Raw genomic sequence first — 21,274 nt, forward strand, 5'->3', positions numbered from 1 at the left:
AGGATGTGAAAATGTGGGTTAGTGAATTTCCAGATGACATCATTAGCCCAGCAAGTCTGCACTTCCCTTCACTATATTCCATCTGCCACTTCTTTGTCCCTTCTCCTCAATCTTTCCAAGGCTTCTGCTTCCTCAACAGCTTCCTGACACAAACTTGGCAACAAACCCTTCATTTACATAATCCAGTTGATCAAAACATTAATTCAAAGCTAGCAGTTCCAAATCCAACTCTTACATCACACCACCACTCATCACTGGTAACTGTGTGAAGTCATTCATTTTGGAAGGACAAACTTGAAAAGCAGAACACAGCATTAATGGCAGTATGCCTGACAGTAAGGAAGAACAAAAGGAACTTGGGTTGTTGAGAAGGCGTATGGTGTGTCGGTCTTCATTATTCAGGGGTTGATTTCAAAAGCCGGGAGGTAATGTTGCAGGTCTATTAAGGTCTGTTTTGCCAGCACTTGGAGTATTGTGTTCAGTCCTGCTCGCCGCATTATCAGAAGTACATGAAAGCTTTAGGGAGGGTGGAGGGGAGATTTACCACGATGATGCCAGAATTAGAAAACATGTCTTATGAGGATAGGTTGAGTGAGTTAGAGCTCTTTTCTTTGAACAGATAGCGAAAGAGAGGTGACTTGATAGAGTTGGACAAGAAAGTTAAGAGGCATAGATCAAGTAGACATCCAGAGACTTTTGCTCAGGGTGGATATGGTCAGTACAAGGGGGCATTTCTTTAATATATTGGGGGCAAGTCAGAGGCAAGTTTTCTATATAGAAAGTGGCAGATGCATTGAACACACTGCAGGGTGTGGTGGTAGAGGCAGATACATTAAGGACATTTAAGGGAATTTTAGATAGGCACATGGAGGAAAGAAAAATGAAGGACTATGTGGGAGGGAAGGGTTAGATTGTTCTTCAAGAAGGTTAAATGATTGAAACAACATTTGGGCCAAATGGCCTAAATTGTGTTCTATAGTTTTATTTCAATGTTCTATGTTCTAAATCAACAAGGTATGATACAATGTGACACCCTGATCCAACTAGGCCTTGAGGAAACATGGAGGTGAACAAGGAAGACAGATGTTACTGGAAGATCCACCAGAGGCTGTAGGAGATGATTAATGCTTGTATGGCAATTAAATTGTACAATAATGTTACAAATTAAATTTAGAAGTTACATTAATCAAAAATTACAATCCATAGTAAAAATAAACAGATGTCCTACAGAAACTCACACTGGTTTTCAAATAGTTCAACAATATATAAGTAATCTTCATCAATGTCGCTGAGACTTTCACTGCAATCAGTACGTTTGACCAGATGGTGTAGAGAACTTTGAATTACCCATTATTTTCACACACTGCATGCAAACTGCTATTCGAACAATCTGTCATGTTTGGAAAATCTGCTGTTAATTATGTCACTCATTGTGCAATATCAGTTCTTAAATCAGGATCTACTATTGCTGGATTGAATTAAGTTTTTGTATGTAGTTGGACAATGTAACTGGAAAAAATGTTCAAGTAATGATCCACTTCCAGCAACAACTATGTTTTTCTTCTGTTTATTCATAAAGTTCCAGACATGCACACCATACGAATCTGAAAAGGCCCGTTCTATATGCTCTTTTTCCCAGTGAACATAATACCTCCCCCATGCTGGATATGGGATTGGATAGAAACGATTTGTGATCCATATAGAGATGCCATTGCACTCCTTGCCAATGAAGGTGGCTAGATTATTAATGTTGCACCATCTCTTCAGCATACGGGTAATCAGTCGAGGACCCTGTTGACCCCAAATATCTCCATTGTAACAGGCCACAAAATCTTCCATGCAATTCCATAAAAAGGTATGGTGCTTATAATGGAAACCGAGTGCCGCATTATTGAGAGTTCCTGGGCTCTCTGGACATGTAAAGTTTCCAAACGGTATAGACCTCAGTGATATAATGTCAGTATCCAGGTAGATTCCTCCATATTTCCAGATCAACGCTAACCTGCAGCCATCAGCAAGTACGTGAGTCCAATACCTCTCCTTTTTTGGATTTACCTGTAGTATAAATGACAAGGAGAAGTTTCATGCATTACATTAATTTCCTTTCCTGCTAAACATCATTTCTCTGTCTCTACATCTATATGATCAGTGGGTCTTTGCATTAGTTCCAACTGAAATGTCTTGTGCTGTGCCCCTCTGTTTCCACATCTTGCAGTTTTTTTCTGCACTGAATAGCTCCTTAGCTCGTGCTCATGGTCTCCACCGCCCTACACATACTCATGGCTTTTTCCAGCATCAAATCTTTGTCATGGAGCAAGCTTTCTCTGAGAACATCATCTGCCATTCCACAAACTATTTTGTCTCCAACTAGTGAGTCTCTCAACTCTCCAAACTCACAGGACTTACTCAGTGTGGGAAGCTCAGCTAAGTATTGGTCAAAGCTTGCTTCTGTTCACAGAAAAATAACTTCTTATTCAAACGTGATGTTTTTACTTGGGACAAAATACTTCTTAAATTTTGTCATCAGAGTGTCCAATGTAAAGACTGTCCATCAATTTGAAAGATGTCGTAGATGTCCAAAGCACCTTCACCGATTACATGTCAAAAGATAGATGTTTTCCCCAATAACACTATTAAAATCATTTTTATTCCCACCATTGTCCATCGATGGATTATCCAAAACACTAAAGTCAACAAAAATATTTGTTGCCCCCTGTCAATCTGGTTCAGTCTCATTGACAATTGATATGTTACCTCTATCTTGGAGCTCTGACCAGCGACTATTTAGCATTTGGGAATATTGACCAGTGACCATTCGTACATCAGAAGTTTGAGAGGAAGAGATTTCAACCAGGTCCACTGACCAAGTAGAAAAAGGCAGCAGTGGATCACCGCAGCTAATTTGAGCTCTGACCAGTGACCGATCAGTGTCTGGTATTGATTAGCAAGAGCAAATTAAAAGAATGCAGGAGCATGTTCAGCAGACATCTTTGGAGTGGACAGAGTTAGAGAAATCTTCCAGGCTTCAGTGAAGAGAGGCTTTAATCAGAGAAGGCAAAAATACAAGCTCTAGTTAAAGTTATTTTTCCTTCCCTTCTTTACATCTGTTCAGTTAGAACAGTAGAGGTACCAGGCAGGTTATTGAATGCTTATCTTGCAGGAGGTGAGAAAGCAGGGAGATCTCCAGTGTCCCTGACTACGACAACTGTGCGAAGTGTATCCAGCTGCGGCCTCTAAAAATCTGTGTTACGGAGTTCGAGCTGGAACTGGGTGAATGACAGATTTTTGGGAGGCTGAAGGTGTGATAGATGGGACATATAGAGAGGTAGTATTAACCAAAGTGCTTGGCACAGGAAACTGGGTAAGAGTTAGGAAGGGAAAATGAGTTAGGAACAAATGCAGGGTACCCCTGTGGCCATCTACCTCAACAACAGTTTATTAATTTGAATATTGTTCGGGGGGGGCGGGATGGCCTAACAGAGGAAAATCTCAGCAGTTCGGTCTATGGTATTGAGTCTACCTCAAAAGGGAAAAGGGGAGAAGAGGTGTGCTGTGGTAATAGGGGATTTATTAGTTAAGGGAATGGATAGGTGGTTCTGTTGGCGATAACGAGATCCAGCATGGTACATTGCCTCCTGGGTGCCAGGGTCTGGAATATCTTGGGTTGAGTCCTCAGCATTCTTAAGTGGGAGGGTGAACACCCAGACAATGTGGTCCACGTAGGTAGCAATGACTTGGCTGGGACAATTGATGAGGTTCTGCACAGAGAGTTCAGGACATTAGGTGGGAGCTTAAAGGGCAGGACCTCCATGGTTGTGACCTCAGAATTGTTACCTGTGCCATGTGCTAGTGAGGAAAGAACTAGGAAGGTTGTACAGTTGAACATGTGGCTGAGGAGTTGATGTAGCAGAGAGGACATAAAATATTTGGATCATTCGGCTCTCCTCCAGATAAGGGGGGACCTGTACAGAATGAACAGTTTGCACCTGAACTGGAGGGGCACTAATATCCTAGCATGAAGGTTTAAACTAGAGTTTCAGGGGGATGGGAACCAAAGTGTCAGAACAGTTAGTGGAGAGGTTGTGGAGACCGATGTTGGTAAGACCTCAGACAGAGTCAGGAATTAAAAGGTTGAGCATGGTGCAACTTGTGTCCTGAGCTGTGTGTATTTCAATCGTAGAACGGGTGGGTAAGCTCAGAGCATGGATCAACCTGGAATTGTGACATTGCAGCCACTAGTGAGAATTGGCTGCAGGAAGGGCAGAACTGGCAGTTCAATATTCCGGGGTTCCGGTTCCGTTGACGGAGCAGGTGGGATTAAAGGAGGAGGGGTGTCGTTAATAGTCAGGGAAAATGTCATGGCAGTGCTCTGTCAGGACAGACTGGAGAACTTGACTAGTGAGCCGTTATAGGGAGAACTAACCAACAAGAAAGGTCTGACCTCATTAATGGGGCCACTTTACAGACAACCCAACAGGCTGTAGGATTTCAGGGAAAAAATATGTAGAGATTGCGGACTGTTGCAAGAAGCATAAGGTTGTTATACTAGGTGATTCCTAACTTTCCATGCAGTGACAGGGGCTCGCATATTGTAAAGTGAGTAGATGAAATAAAATTTGTCACATGTGGTCAGGAAATTCTTCTCAATTAAAATGTAAAAGTCCAATGAGGGAGTGTGCAATACTTGATCTGCTACAGAGTAGGTGACAAAAGTTTGTGCAGGGAAACATTTTGCATCTAGTGATTATAATGCCATTAGTTCCAAAGTAAATATGGAACAGCCACTAGGATCCTGAGACTTCAATGGACCCATCATTCCTGACAGACATAAGAAGTTTTATTCAGTTTTTGTTAATCAGTAGATAGAAAGTGGAGAGTGACTTTCATAATGTGTGACTTTTCCATGAACAGAGCTGCAAAAATATTAGTGAGTGAGATTATCCCCAGGTGGGCCATGCTGGTGCAGATTGACAGTGAGAATGGAACACATTTCCCTGTAAGATAATGAAAGAAACTTGTTAAATGTTGGGAGTCAGACAGGAGGACCAAATTCCCCATCAGCCGCAGAGCTCAGGAACTGGAGAGAAAGAACCGTACAGTAAAGCAGGTGCTTTACAACTCCAAAGGAAAGAATACTGTACTGAGTTAAATGTGAAGATAGAACATAGAAGGCACAGTACTGAAACAGGCCATTTGGCCTCAACCATCAGACACTTGAACAAAAGGGAATAACTACACTCACTTGCCCATCCATTGAGATGTTTCCCAACAAAACACACAAAATGCTGGTGAACGCAGCAGGCCAGGCAGCATCTATAGGAAGAGGTACAGTCGATGTTTCGGGCCGAGACCCTTTGTCAGAACTAACTGAAAGAAGAGATAGTAAGAGATTTGAAAGTGGGAGGGGGAGTGGCAGATCGGAAATGATAGGAGAAGCCAGGAGGGGGAAGGGATGGAGCCAAGAGCTGGAAAGTTGATTGGCAAAAGGGATACCAGGCTGGAGAAGGGAGAGGATCAGGGGATGGGAGGTCTAGGGAGAAAGAAAGGGGGAGGGGAGCATCATAGGAAGATATAGTGAGAGGGACAGAGGGAGAAAAAAGAGAGCATTTTGTGTGTGTTGCTTGGATTTCCAGCATCTGCAGATTTCCTCGTGTAGATGTTTCCCAATATCTGTTTCCCAAGGTAGAAATGTTCTCATACCAAATGGCATGCACTGAAGGTGAGAGGGGGTTGGTTCGAGGGGGATGTGACGGGTACATTTTTTATTCAGAGGGTGGTGGATGCCTCGTATTTGTGAGGCAAATACATTGGAGGCTTTTAAGAGTTGTTTGGATAGGCAATGGATGTGAGGAAGAAGGAGGGACATGGATATTGTGTAGATAGGGGTGTAGCCCCCGGTAAGCCTCAGGCTCGCTCAGCTCGCTTTCGTCTAGGGGGGGCAGCCTTCAGCCCCGCCAAACTGGGTAATCAAGTTTGTGTGGATGCTGTGTGATGTACCCCACCCCGCCAAATTAACAGACAATACACCATATGCAATTAAATGATTAGGCTTTGTAGATCTTACTGGAACTATGTAATTAATAGAGGTAAAATATAAAAGGAAAGTAAAAGCTGCCAAACTTATCAAAGTTTAACCTCTTCATGCACACAGTTGGAGCTCAATTAGCGGAGTCTTCTTTCCACCATTCGATCCCCTCCGACCCACTCGACCTGCCGCCAGGGACCAACCACGGTGGTCAACCAAACGCTCCACACGAGTCTGTCTTTGTCTCCTCTCCTCACCAAAGGCCCTGAGCCTCGGACTCCCACTCGGGGTCTGTCCCGCCACCCAGCTTACAGCATTGTGCCTCCTCTCTCTGTCCCCATCTCCGTCAGCCCCAAAGCCTGCGAAACAATAGCTTACAGACACACAAGAAAGAATAACATCTATCCTAATTGGTTAACAAATGAATACAATGCTCTTATCAGTAATATAACCCAAACAAGCTGCGAAAGAAAAGCACTTTCTGAGCAGTTAACAAAACAAAGAAGCCATTTTCATTAGCCTTAGCAGTAACATAAAAGAAGAAACCCCTTACAGGGGGACTAGTGTTTAGGAGGTTTTGATTTGTTTTTTTAGTGAGTTCAGTTCTTGAACCTGCTGGAATTAAGAGAATTGTTGAAAAAAGAGAGAGAACAACCCATTACAGACAGAGAACACCAATTTCTGAATGAAAATGTGCCACCATTCTCTGTTTTGGAGATCGGGTAATGGACCAGGGGATTGATTGGAAATGATTGGGTCCCCTTTAGAAATGACATATGAAGGTTTATTTATAGCTCTAACATGTTTGTTTAAAAGAAGCAACCGGAATGAGACTGAGACTTTGATTGTAGATTAAGGTGTATGATATGAAACACTAACCTGCATTTCTCGCTAACAGGATGTACCACTCCAAATATTAACAAATTAGTCCCGGCCATGCTCCATTTTCCCCGAGAACAAAGTTGATAAGCTGAACAACACTATAGGTTGCTATTCTATCAATCCTACAAAGGATGGGTGAAGGGCAGAGGATATTTTCTTGTAAAAGTGGACAGAACACAGATCACACTTGTCGGGCAAGGCCTATAAGCTACGGGTGGTCCAAGCAAAACTAAATTAACCATGTATATTGCATCTGTATACGAGTACATAAGGCAGCAACTTGCAGCAGATTGATGTTTTGAGCAATGGGCAATCACTGATTGGGATTAATTGGCAGGAACAAATGAAAATAAAGTGGGGGAAGAGGAGTGGCCATCATTGGAATGGACAGTGTTTGAATGGGGTTTTGAGGCTTTAGCTCTTTAAGGGCTCAACAAGGGGAGGTTTTAGTCAGAGAAAGTGAAAGGCTGCACATAGTTTTTTTAACCAAAGTTTATTTATTGTTTTGACTTCTTTATATTTGTTCAGTTAGTACAGTTGAGATCTCATTCAGGAGAGTTGAATGCTACTCTTATCGGATGTGGGTAGGCACTCGAGGGGGACTAATACCTGAGCGGGAAAGTTCGCTAGTGCTGCACGGGGGATGAGAACCAGAGTGCCAGAACAGAGGTAATGGAGACAGATGGTGTTAAGACTTCAGGAAATGTCAAAAATCAAAAGGTTGAGCATGGTGCAACGAATGTCCTGAGCTGTGTATATTTCAATGGAAGACATTTTGTAGAAAAGGCAGAAGATCTCAAGGTGTGGATCAACACATGGAATTATGATATTGTAGCTATTGTGAGATTTGGATCAGGAGGGACAGGATTAGCAGCTCAATATTCCAGGGTTCCGTTGCTTTAGGTGTGACAGAGAGTGGTCGGGTGGATTAAGGGAGAGGGGTGCTGTTAACAGTCAGAGAAAATGTCACACAATGCACAGTCAGGATAGATTCTATCTTTCCATTTATTGACTGGATGGGATAGAGTGTGTCAAATGAGTTCAGAAAGTTTCCTTAATTAATTCTAATGAGAGAGTATATGATACTTGATCCACTATTAAATATGAGAAAGGGCAGGTGACAGAGGTTTGTATAGGGAAACACTTTACATCTACTGATTATAATGATCAAAGAAAAAGATAGTTCTGATTCGTGGGTTGAGATTTCTAAATTGATGAAAAACCACTTTTGATGATATCAGAAAGGATCTGGCAAGTGAGGATTGGGACAGGCTGTTTTCTGGCAAATGTGTACTTGTTAAGTGGGAGGCCTTCAAAAGTGACATTTGAGAGTATAAAATTTGTATGTGCCTCACATGCCTGATTGAATTATTTGAGGATGTGACAAACATTGATGAAGGCAGAGCAGTGGATGTGATGTACGTATATTTTAGTAAGGACCTTGACAAGGTGTTCCATGGTAGGGTAATTCAGAAAATCAGAAGTAATGGCTTCAGAGAAAGCTGACTGTGTGGATTGAAAATTGGCTTGTGCACAGAATGCGAAGGGCAGTGGTTGATGGAGCACAATCTGCCCCGTGTGTTCCTAGGGATCTTGGTGATTTTTATGAATGACTTGGGTAAGGATGTGAAAATGTGGGTTAGTGAATTTCCAGATGACATCATTAGCCCAGCAAGTCTGCACTTCCCTTCACCGTATTCCACCTGCCACTTCTTTGTCCCTTCTCCTCAATCTATCCAAGGCTTCTGCTTCCTCAACAGAACCTGTGCCACAAACTTGGCAACAAACCCTTCATTTACTTAATCCAGTTGATCAACACATTCATTGAAAAGTAGCAGTTCCAAATCCAACTCTTACATACCACCACGACTCACTGACAGCCGTGTGAAGTGATTCAGTTTGGGAAGTCAAACTTGAAAAGGCAGAATACAGGATTAATGACAGGATTCCTAACAGTGAGGATGAACAAAAGGAGCTTGGGACCCAAGTCCATAGATCCCTCAAAGTTGCATCACAGGTTGATCGTGTTGTCGAGAAGGCGTATGGTGTATTGCTCTTCATTACTCACGGGTTAATTTCAAAAGTTGGGAGGTAATGTTGCAGGTCTGTAAAGGTCTGCTTTGCCAGCACTTGGAGTATTGTGTTCATTTCTGTTTGCCTCATTATTGGAAAGATATGAAAGGAAGTTTGGAGGTGAGATTCATCACAATGATGCCAGGATTGTTAAAAGATGTCTTATGGGAATAGCTTGAGTGAGTTAGGTCTTTTCTCTTTGGACAGAAGGAGAATGAGAATTGACTTGATAAGAGTTGTACAAGATGATAAGAGGCATCAATCAAATAGACAGCCAGGGACTTTTGCTCAGGGTGGACACGGCCAGTACGAGGGGACATAACTTTAACGTACTGGGCGGAAAGTATATGGTTGAAAGTTAGAGGCAGGTTCTCTATACAGAAAATGGCATATATATTGGACACACTGCTGGGTGTGGTGGTAGAGGCAGATATATTAAGGATATTTAAGAGAATCTTAGTAGGCACATCAAGGAAAGAAAAATGAAGGACTATGTGGGAGGGAAGGGTTAAATTGTTCTTCAAGTAGGTTAAGGGATTGGAACAACATTGGGGCCAAATGACATATATTGTGCTGTATTGTTTTATTTCAATGTTCTATGTTCTAAATCGACAAGGTAAGATGCAATGTGATACTCTGATCCAATTAGGCCTTGAAGAAACGTGGAGGTGAACAAGGAAGACAGATATTACTGGAAGATCCACCAGAGCCCACGTGAGATGATCAATGATGATCAATCACATGAGATGATCAATGCTTGTATGGCAACTAAATTCTACATTAATGTTAAAAATTAAAGTTAGAAATTACATGAATCAAAAGTTAGAGCCTACATAAAAATACGATGGCCTACAAAAATTCACACTGGCTTTCAAATTGGTCAACACAATGTAAGGAACCTCTATCAATGTCACTGGGACTTTCACTGCACTCAGTATCTCTGACCAGATGGTGTAGAGAACTTTGAATTTCTCATTATTTTCACACACTACATGCAAACTGCTCTTCGGACAATCTTTCAAGTTTGGAAAATCTGCCAAGTTAATTATGTCACTCATTGTGCAATATCAGGTCCTAAATCAGGATCTACTATTGCTGGATTGAATTAAGTTTTTGTATGTAGTTGGACAATGCAACTGGAAAAAATGTTCAAGTAATGATCCACTTCCAGCAACAACTTTGCTTTTCTTCTATTTATTCATAAAGTTCCAGATTTGTACTCCATACGTATCAGAAAAGGCCCATTCTGTATGCTCTTTTTTCCAGGGAGCAAAGTATCTCTGCCATGCTTGATATGGGATTGGATAGAAATGATTTGTGATCTATATAGAGATGCCATTGCATTCCTTGGCAATGAAGGTGGCTAGTTTATTAATATTGCACCATCTCTTCGGCACACGGGTAATCAGTTGAGGACCTTGGTGACCCCAAATAACTCCATTGTAATGGGCCCCAAAATCTTCGATGCAATTCCACAAAAAGGTATGGTGTTTATAATGGAATCCGAGTGCCGCATTATTGAGAGTTTCTGTGCTCTGCGGACATGTAAAGTTAGCAAACGGTATAGACCTCAGCGATATAATGTCAGTATCCAGGTAGATTCCTCCATATTTCCAGATCAACGCTAACCTGCAGCCATCAGCAAGTACGTGAGTCCAATACCTCTCCTTTTTTAGATTTACTTGTAGTATATATGACAAGGAAATGTTTCATGCATTAACTTAATTTTCTTTCTTGCTAAACATCATTTCCCCATCTCTTTTTCTCTTCCTGATGCTAAAGACAGTTTTTTATTATAAGTGAAATACTACCATTGTCATAACTTAGTATGACCATGAGAGTACTGTTGGCCAGAAAGATCTACAAATCAGTGAACAGAAATGAGGCAAGGATTATGGAAACAGACAGAGAAGATGTCTTTATTCTTGCCAAGTGGCTGCACAAAGGGACGCAGCCATTTTGTGAGATTGTCCTTGCAGCCACTATTTTGTGAACTGTTTTGTAAACTGGTTCTTTCTCATGAGAGCTTAAGCAGAGCAAATGAACATGAACACAAGGAGTTTCTGCTAATGATCTGCAAAACCTGAGTTCATTCTCAGATAAAAGTCATTTATTATGTAAAATGGCATGATTGCAGAAGGAAACTGTAAACAGCCTGTGATTGGGTTGTCTGGATCCTAAGTTTGACTCATGCATTTGAACCAGTCTGAGTTGGAAAAAACAAAGTCACCTGATGCACAAGGCTGAAGTGAGAGCAATAAAGCAATACAGCTGTTGTCTTTGGTCACTCAAGGATAAGCTTCCTGCAATCAACATTTGGAGTTTAAATTCCGCTGCTGTCTGTAAGAAATTTGTATGCTCTCCCCCATGACCATTTACAGTTAGGGTCGGTGAGTTGTGGGCATGGTATGTTGGTCCCAGAAGCGTGGCACCCTTTGTAGGTGTTCCCCTACACAAATCTAATTAATTTGAATTGACACAATGATTTCACTGTATGTTTCAATTTGACAAATCTTTAACTTTAAGTGCATCACTTGAATGTTTCAGGACTGAATTCTAGCTGCAGTCACTCTGCCAACTTTCCAACTGATCTACAACTTGCTGTAGCCTCAGACAACCCTCCTCAGTATCACTGATATCCCTGACCACTCCAGTCTTACGTGTCATACTGTTGATCTGATACTTACATCAAAGTCATTGCTGTTAATCAGCAGAAGTCCCAGAATCGATCCTTTTCACACATATCTAATCAGAGAAGTAACCCTCCACTTCTACCCTTTGCTTCCTAACACACAGCCAGTTGTAAATCCACTTTAGCACGAAGGACCTTCACCATCTGGGACATGCTTCCTTTTCCTCATTATTACCATCGGGGATAACAAGAGCATGAGGACCCAAAATCGATGTATTCGGAATATCTTCATTTCCTCTGCAATCAGATATCTTGCACTGTACTGCTGCCACAAAACAAATTTCACAACATACGTCAGTGATAATAAAGCTGATTCTCATTCTGACCTTCTCCCTGCTCCAATCTGAGGTTCCTACCTGCATTAAGACCACTACAGGAAAGTAAGGCCTTCCTTAAGAGGTAAGTAAAATGGGAACCACGAGAGTGCCGAGAGTCGACAGCACGTGGTGCTGTATAATACAGGCTGAACACCATTGACCGATCAGCTATAAAAAGTATACAGAAGCCTAAAGTCCCACACTCAATGAGGCTTCTTCCTTGCATCATTAAATTTAATTGCGAATGATACTGGAATTGTTTTTTATTTGTGACCTATACCATAAACAGAGAAAAGTAAATCTTGCATACTGTACATGAAGGTGAAAACATTATCAATGTACTGAGGCGTGTTCGTTGGCATCTGTCTGTCTCGAAGGACAACGGGTGATGATCCTCATCATCACAAGCCTGGACAGAAGGTATGCAGATTCTGAGATGCCCAGTCTTCAAGATCTCCCTCTCGGCCTCACCAGTGCAGTCCAAAGGAAAGCTTATGAAGCAATATGATTGGCATCAGCTTGGCTGCAGGAGCTTCCGGAAGGATGTTCAATGACATCCAGCTGCCTGAGGACCTCCACTCCAGCTTTTCTGTCTCGTTTACTCCTGTAGACTTTGTCTCTCCCAAGGTTGCTCACAAGGTAGTGGGGCTTTTTACCCATAGCTGGGGAAATTGAGGTATATCAAAGTAAAAGAATATCAATACAGAGTAAGGTGTAACAGCTACGGAGAAAGTGCAGTGCTGGGAAATTATAATGAGAAAGATCATAATGAGGTAGTTTGTGAGGTCAAGACTCTAGCTTGTCATATGCAGGAAACTTTTAATAGTCTTATTGCAGTAGATAGAAGCTTGCACTGAGCCTGGTGGTTCAAGATTTCATGGCTTATACCTTCTGCATGAGGAGAGAGGGTAGAATGGTGAATATTGGGCTGACTGCTTTGATTATGCTAACTATTTTTCTGAGACAGTGAGAAGTATAGCAATGTCCATGGAAGGGAGGCTGGTTTCCATAATGTGTTGAGCTGTGTCCACAACTCAGGCCAGTTTCCTGCAGTCACATCTACAGCTGTTTCCATGTGAAGCCTTTATGCATCTAGATAGAATGTTTTCTCTGGTGCATCAGTAGAAATTCATAATGGTTGATGGAGTATGCCAAATTTTAACAGCCTCTTCATATAGACATTTCTGAGCTCTCTTGGTCATGGTGTCTACGTGGTTGGGTAGGACAGGCTATTGGAGATGTTCACTTGTAGGAACTTAAGCTTTTAACACATCCAACCTCAGAAAAATGTTCCACAGATACATTAAAATCATTGGGGAAAGGACACGTTGCTGTTGGCAAAGTTTTTTTGTGAGATGAAGTGGAATGACTGAGAAGATTTTCAGAAAAGATCACCTGAGATAAATGAAGAATTATGTGTAACTGTTAATGATCTGTCAAGAAAGGAGTTTGAAATGGTTGATGTTTGGGAGACTTAAACCAAATGGCTAAGGCAGATGGACGTTACTTCCCGCCACTAATGGTGTCTTCGAGGGTTGACCTCTGAAGGCCAATGTTATTTTTTTAATTAATTATTCATCTTGTAATTGTTCTGCTTGCCTTGATCTTAAAAGCCTAGTTAAAAACTGAGTAAGAAAGGAAATTGAAAGATGGAAGCTAATCAAGATCAATTAACTTGCTTGGCCCTGCCCCTCTCTTTCCCCTCAGATCTACTCAGGTCCTCTCATACACACACACTAACTTCTTTCCAAATCGTCTCCCATTCTCCATCTCTATATCACCCAGTTAATTTCTACTCCCTCACCTCCTTCATCTGTCCATCACCTATACACTGGTTCCTTTACCCACCTCCATCCTACAGGTCATATCTATTCACCGTCTATCACTTATTGGCTTCCACACATCGCCTCCCTTTCTTACCTATCTCTGTTACTATCCTCTAACATCTATTCCCACCAGTAATCTTTTTCCATCTCACAGCACCTTTACATAGAGGAAAAATTTCTGCACTTTGGTCATGTGAGAAGGGAAATCATTATTTATAGAAGTTCCTTATCAATCTTCAATGTGCCCAATTACTCCTTCCAGGTCAAACAACAAATTATCTGTATTTCTACCAATTTTAGTGCACTGCATCAGGATTCTTGTGCTTTCTACACTGGAGAACCTAAAGCCAGGTTAGGCAGGTGACTGTTGTACAGGTATCTCTGTTCAGTCTGCAGTTGAGACCCAGAGTGTCCTGTTTAAATTTTTAGTCATTTATTTTTAGTCCCCTTCCTCTGTACAGCACTGCCTTGTCTCAAAATACACCACCTTCCTTTCCCTTTGGTGTCCATGAGCGTGTCTGCCCTGCCTCCAACATCTGGCCTGTAGTAACGTGCTCAGAAACAACACACTGGTACAAAAGTACATAATAAGGAAGGAAATGTTTGTTGATATGGCAATGACTTTCACTACATTCAGTATTTCTGATCTGGATATTGTATTTCCCAGCATTCCCACAGACACACTACATTCATTTAAAAACACTTAATTTGTGTCAAACACTGAGTTTACCAAAATAAATCATATATTTCTGTTGATTACCTTTTGGTACCAGCCTTTCAATGGAGTGTCTTCAAACAGTTCAGTGACATTCAAGGGTAGAATGGTGACATTCCTCACTGAGGAGAGCAAAGGGATTCCTTTGTACTCAGGCTGTGGATACTGGCTCAAGTTTCCACTGAATCCCTTCATGAAGTAATAGATTGGTTTGTCTGGGTTTCTTAGAGCAGCAGACTCCACTGAACACACCACTAATGGTGTTGGCTCTACGTTGTCAGTCGACTCCACAAACACAATCCCAGGTTCTATGTTTGGGAATGGAGGATCAGAAACATTTATCCCAGAAGTGTTTTTCACCAGAGATATTCCAAAAATGTAACTCTGAATGAAATAGTAGCCATCCGTATCCCAGCACCTGTACAACACACCTACAACTGCAAATAGTAAGACAAAGAAACATCCTTTCTGCCTGGACATCATGGTGTGGAGCTGAGATGTTTTGCCAAATGTCACTGCAAAACAAAGATGTATGTTCTGTTTTCAATATTGACCACATGAACTAAAATATATTTAGATGTATAAAAAAGGAACACAAATTAATCGCGTCATTAATGCCAGCAATTGTTCTTTAACAAAACACATTAAAAAGAAACTGGAAAACAATGAATGTTCAGTATTTACTGTTCTGAAGTTATGGACCCAGTGACAAGGTAATCATGAAAGTTATCAGAAGTAGGATTTGTAACATAAAAATAGACCACGCCAGAAACACCCAGCACGTCACGCGGCATCTGTGGAAACAGAGTTCAAGATCCATGTTGAAAACTCTTTGTCAGAGATGCAATGAGATAAAAGAAATTAGTTTGAAGTTTCAGAAAGTGTAGGAGTGGGGTTCATGGATTGGAGAATGGAAACAACTTTCCACAAAAAAATATGTGGGGCCAAGATATTGATCCTTCCTCTCTCAATCTGACCTACTCCTTCCAGAAACTGCAGTCTTCTTCTCACAAAGGACACCAGTGACATCATCCTTTTGCTGACAACGTGCCTCAGTTCCAGTTCAGTGAACTGTTTGCTGATTTGCAGAAGCCAGGTGTCAGCTCTCAGACATTACACATCCATTGGATCATGACACAACCAAATCATCAATCCATTGTTCACAATCGCAATGGACACTTCTCGCTCACTCTCTCTATTTCTCGCTCTCCACTTTCTCCTTTCTCTCTCTCTCTTTCTCGCTCTTTCTGTGTGTGTGTGTGTGTGTGTGTGTGTGTGTGTATGCCTGTGTCAGTGTAATGTTGTGTGTGTGTGTGTGTGTGTGTGTATGCCCATGTTTCTGTGCAAGTCCATGTTTCTGTGTGTGTTGCAGCCGTGTCCATTATAAGATTGTAAATGTGATCTCTGATTCTGTCAGTGCATTAACTGTGATGAGTGCAATGACATTGTGGATTTTTTCTTGAACTGCTCCCAGATGCAGGATGCATCACTGGCAGAGACTTCAACAGTCACTAATTGCCATCCTGTCTTGATCTTGAATCTGTTGATCGTGCTGACAGTCCACGTGCAGAGGAAATACCTTCTCATTTCAACTTTACCAAGGTGACAGGAAAGTGTCTTAAAGACAACCCTTTCTCACAGTTAGCACTACACTGAAAATAACACACAAAATTCCAGCTGAGCCATGGCATAAGGGACAATTCTGCTGAAGATTTGCTGTCATGATGCCACAAATGGCTGGCATTGGGTCTCTATCCATCACCCCATGAGATTACCAAGGCGAAACATGATATTATGCTAGTGAGAACTCGAGTACCACTCCCTACCTGCACTGGCAAGAAATGACTTGTTAACTGTGAAGTGTGTGTTTGGTGCTTGAAAGGCAAAAGAGTGCAGATGATGAAAATCTGAAATAAATCATTGAACTCGGAGAAGATCAAAAATAGAGATGTTTCAAGTTGCAGAGCCGAGTGAGGGGTAGAGAGGACAAAGTGAGTGATAGTGATAGGGTGGAGACCAACAGAGACAGAGCTATATGAACCGTGGTAATGTGAGCCGAGAGGGTGTTGGTGGCTGGTTAATCACAGCTGATCTCAGTGAGGACATGTAAGTAGAAAGAGAGGAGAGAGATGGGGAGAGGGGAAGCATGCAGGAACAAGGAGACACAGAACACAACAGTTACTGGAATCTGTCAGGAAAGAGAATGTTGGAAATACCCTGTGTGTATGTCAGCAGTGAAGAGAGAGGATCTGAGCTAATGTTATGGACTGATGACCTTCCATCAGAAATGCCCAGCTCTGCCACAATTGGAAAACTGTTCAGTTGTAAATTTAATTCAGTGTTGCATCTTGCAGCCTATAATATGACTAATCAGAAGATTGTATGATGTTTCTGTTTTTTGAGCTAATTTTTCAGCTTTACTGCAAAATACAATGTGTTGAACTATGCACAGTTGGGGAGTCATGACACTGTGGAGGAATGATCTCAAGAAATGAGATCAGTGACAATGGCCAAATGCTTAGTGGCAGGGTAATGGCCCAGAGGAGGTGTGTGGTGATGTCTCAGGGCTACCATTCAACTTCTGTAAATTCAAGGTTATCTTACCAAATAACAAATAGACCAGTAGAATTGATGATGATTTTGGGATTGGTCATTTGCATCTTACTTTCATCCATCAAAGCTCACCATCAGCTCAACTCTAATCCTCTGAGTAGAAATGTTACTCTGCTCAGTGGTTAACATTGAATTGAGAGAGGGTTTAGTCAGCAAGAGTAACTATTTCACATTGGTGGTCAATATTAAATGGATCTATAAAGAATAGAGGCCAGAGTCTTGGAGTTTATTGACATGAGGAGCTTTGGGAAATGAAGCTGAAAACTCTGGTAAATGTTAAACATTAGAGAAAGTGAAAGATTAGAGGGTAGTGAAGTCGGAGCAAACAGGGAGTCTGAGAGCAATGACAGGGGTGGGTGAATGAGAGTCAGTGTTAACACAAGGTATCCAACTCCCGGAAGCTTATTTTGATTTGTAAACAGTTGTGAATTTTGGCATCTCAAATGAAGGAAGAAATGACTGACAGAGAGTGGAATTGAGGACTTGCGCAACTCAGAGAGAGTGACAAAAAGTTTCAGAGAGAGGCCAAGGTCACAACATGGTCATGTTTGAGCCTTGGGACTCAACAGTGATTTTGGATGAGCAACTTTTCCCTCTGGTATCAGTTCTGGCCATTACAGGGTTGTAGATTTGTGTTTGTGGAAACACAGTCTTCAGCCCACCGAGTCCCCAGTCGGCTCATCATATTTGCCCTCCTTCAGACAAATCAGCTGCAAATAACAAGCCCTCAACACTGGCACCATCTATGTTATTCACTCTCAGTCTCCAGCTGAGCACATTCTGACACTCCTCCCCTTTCTATACAATTTCAAACATTACTTACATACCCATGTGTTTGTTCTTCTAATGAAAATTACCTGTTGGAAAGATCAAATCTGCTGCACCTCCACAGCTGAATTGCAGCTAAAGCAAGCACCAGATTTCACTGATGTATCAATGCTGGCTTTACCTGTGATCTACAGCAGATATGACTGACAGTGGAGATCAAATTGGTAACTCAAGGAATTTCTCACAGGCTCTATCATTGCCACAAACAGACAACAAAACAGTGAAATTGAAATATTGTACCCCAAAAGTTTCAGGCACAGTTTGCTATTAGTGAGTAAATAAGAGCTTTCATTTGTATTTCAAATCCTGACATGAAAGAGAATGTTGCAAATACACTGTGTGTACGGCAGCAGTGTAGGGAGAGGATCTGAGTTAATATTATGGGCGGATGATCTTTCATCAGAAATGCCAATCTCTGCCACAAAACACAAAAGTGTTGACTGAAATTTTAATTCAATGTTGCATCAGTATTACTTCAATACTCCTGATCTTTCTAATTTCTTTAATACTTTTAATGAGAAACACAATGAAAGCAAAACCAAACAACACAAAAGCTATATTAATATACTAAACTTTTTTTCCTTAATGACGTTTTCTTGTGCTTTTTGTTTTTGTGATGTCTGGGCATCAACACTCAAAATTGATATTTCACTGTTCCTGATTGCCAAAATGTTTTGTTTGCCAATCGTTGTGAAAACAGATCAGATAATCATTTAAATTTGAATCTATCCACAGATTTCTCACTAGTTGATGGTATCCAAAGAAATCATTGATGAGAAATGAAACACATTTTCCCAAAATTGAAACAAATCCCGACATAATTACAAAGAAAATACATTAAAATTCGTTGGTACCTACCTGTCTTAAATGGGATTCACTCACGCTGTTTTGTGCGAATGAAAGGGTGTTCTGTGAGTTGTTTGAATTTATACCTGAAGATTTGATCTTGTTTGCATTGCAAGTTTGACACACCCAGTGTGCTCTGCTTGTAACTCAAGTGAGGTGAAGCCAGCTAATGGTGGAAAGGGAAAATCATAAACAAAGCAACAGACACAAAATGCTGATATACTCAGCAGGTCAGGCCGCAACTATGGAAATGAATAAACAGTCGATGTTTCATCCCGAGACCCTTCTTCAGGACTGGAAAGGAAGGAAGGAAGATACCAGAATAAAAAGGTGGGCGGAGGGGAATGAGACTAGCTAGAAAGTGATAAGCGAAACTAGGTAGGTAGGAATGACAAAGGGCTGGAAAGGAAGGAATCTGATATGATAGGAGAGAGGACCACAGGAGAAAAGGAAGGAGGATGTGATAGGCAGCCGAGAGGAGGAAAGAGGACGGAGTGGAGAATAGAAGAAGAGGAGAGGAGAGGAGGAGAGAATTTTTTTTACCGGAAGAAGAAAATGATATTCATGCCATTGTGTTGGAGGCTATCCAGATGGAATATAAGGTGTTGCTAGCAGCTCAGACATTTCCAATCAACAGAATTTAATGAGAACTGGGAATGTGAAAATAGAAAATGGGAAAACAGAAACAGGATTTGGGAATGAGAAAGCAGAAAATGGTGATGCAAGACCAGTTACTCCTCTCCACAGATGCTGCCTGACACATTGGTTCCTGCAGTATTTTGTGTGTGTTTCCATAGTGATAAAAGGTCATTGATCAGAAACACTAACTCTGTTCCACTCTACACAAAAGCTGCCAAACCTGTTGAAGATTTCCAGCATTATCTCTTTTATTTCGGATTTCCTGCATTTCAAGTTTTTCACGTTGATAATCACATATAGACTGTTTTTGAAAAATGCCAATCATTTGGGTAGATTGGAGCCGAGTGCTCGAGATGTTCATACCCCATCCCTTGAGTTTATTTATCTAGTCTTGTCTGGAATATGCAATCCAGGGTTTGATCCGAGCACCAAGATAGTTTTCTGTATGACCTGGACTATGATATCTCATCTCCATTAAAAATGACAGTATTAAATAGGAATGTTTTCACCTTGAATTCCATATAAAGTCCATCAGTCTTATTGAGATTAACCTCAAGGCCAGTCTTCGTTCAGTTTTCCAAGACTGAGGATCCTGACCAAGCCCTTGTGAGAATCTCTTGGAGGTGCAACATCATCAGCAGAGGCTAGAGCTGTACATGACATATTGACAGCTGGATAGAACCAGACCCATCCCTATCTGATGAACATAAAAGAATGTCCAAAACTATGTTCAATAATATTGGGGAATGTGGGTCTCCTTGATCTACTCACCTTAGAATAAGGATGGGTCAGTCCCAGCTTTGCCAATCTCGACAAGAAAACTGGAACCTGTATTTAGGTCTGTGATGAGGCCCACAAAATGAGACCAACCCCCATCCGGCCCAAAGCATTAACGATAAAGTTATGGCTGATGGAATCAAAAGCCTTCAAAAGGTCAATAAAAACTGCAGCTGGACTCTAATGGTTCCTCTTGGTCTGCTTCATTAAATTACTTAAAGTAACAATATTTTCATTAAAGCTGGGTGTTGCTGGAATGAATCCCTTCCGATGACAGTGAAGGACAACTGTGTCCGTCAAACACTACATAGGTCAAAGGTACATTTAATGTCAGAGAAATGTATAGAATATACATCCTAAAATGCTTTTTCTTTGCAACCATCCATGAAAAACAGAGGAGTGCCCCAAAGAATGTATGACAGTTAAATGTTAGAACCCCAAAGTAGCCCCAGCTCCCCTCCCTCCACTGAAAAAAAAGCATCGGCACCCGTCACCGAACCCTCAAGCGTGAGCAAAGCAACAGCAAAGATGTCGACTTGCGGTCCTCCAAAGACTGTTCATTCACCCGGTATTCGATGTACCACAGACTCTCTCTCTCCCTAATGAGGGAGAAAGAGATGTCTCCATTTCACAGCGAGAGGGGAGACATAATAAACAACTCACTGCTTTCCAACATTAAAAGTCCGTTGCGTTGCTTTTTCCGAGCTCTGTGCCCAAAGGTCTCGGGTCTCTGGGCACACAGCCTTAGATCTTCTATCTTCCATGACACACTGATCTCCTGCCCAGACGCTGACCTCTGATCCCCCCATCTCCAGAGCTACGAAATCTCGGAGGGCGAGCGGAGCTCTTACGCCGTACCCTTGGCCTGCCGAATAATGGCCAGTCGTAGAACCCCGAGAGCGGATCCCATTCCCGCAAAGAACAGTATTCAGCATGTAACTCTAGGTCAGGGTCTTCAAAAGAACCCTGAAAGGGAAAAACAGAGATATTAAAGATGGACATAGAGCTGTTTCCGAAGATGCAAGCAAATGGGTTGCCATT

General features: G+C 41.6%; 1 protein-coding gene across 1 annotated transcript; it reads right to left on the minus strand.

Moving 5' to 3' along the window:
• Positions 1–976: 976 nt before the first annotated feature.
• LOC134344864 (alpha-1,4-N-acetylglucosaminyltransferase-like) lies at positions 977–18,936 on the minus strand. The gene is made up of 3 exons (XM_063044983.1): positions 18,830–18,936; positions 14,576–15,045; positions 977–2,055 (listed from the first exon to the last, which is right to left on the minus strand). Exons 2-3 carry the CDS (start codon positions 15,011–15,013, stop codon positions 1,453–1,455), a joined length of 1,041 nt encoding a protein of 346 aa, XP_062901053.1. The 5' UTR covers positions 15,014–15,045; positions 18,830–18,936; the 3' UTR covers positions 977–1,452.
• Positions 18,937–21,274: the final 2,338 nt, after the last annotated feature.

The sequence above is a fragment of the Mobula hypostoma genome, chromosome 4 (assembly GCF_963921235.1).
Source record: "Mobula hypostoma chromosome 4, sMobHyp1.1, whole genome shotgun sequence".
NCBI lineage: Eukaryota > Metazoa > Chordata > Chondrichthyes > Myliobatiformes > Myliobatidae > Mobula > Mobula hypostoma.

What these genes read in the sequence shown, in the direction of transcription:
- LOC134344864 (XM_063044983.1), bottom strand. Translation starts at nt 15,013, where the DNA reads ATGATGTCCAGGCAGAAAGGATGTTTCTTTGTCTTACTATTTGCAGTT. An exon ending in TGAAAGGCTGGTACCAAAAG is followed by an intron (nt 2,056 to 14,575) that starts GTAATCAACAGA and finishes TTTATACTACAG; the next exon opens with GTAAATCCAAAAAAGGAGAG.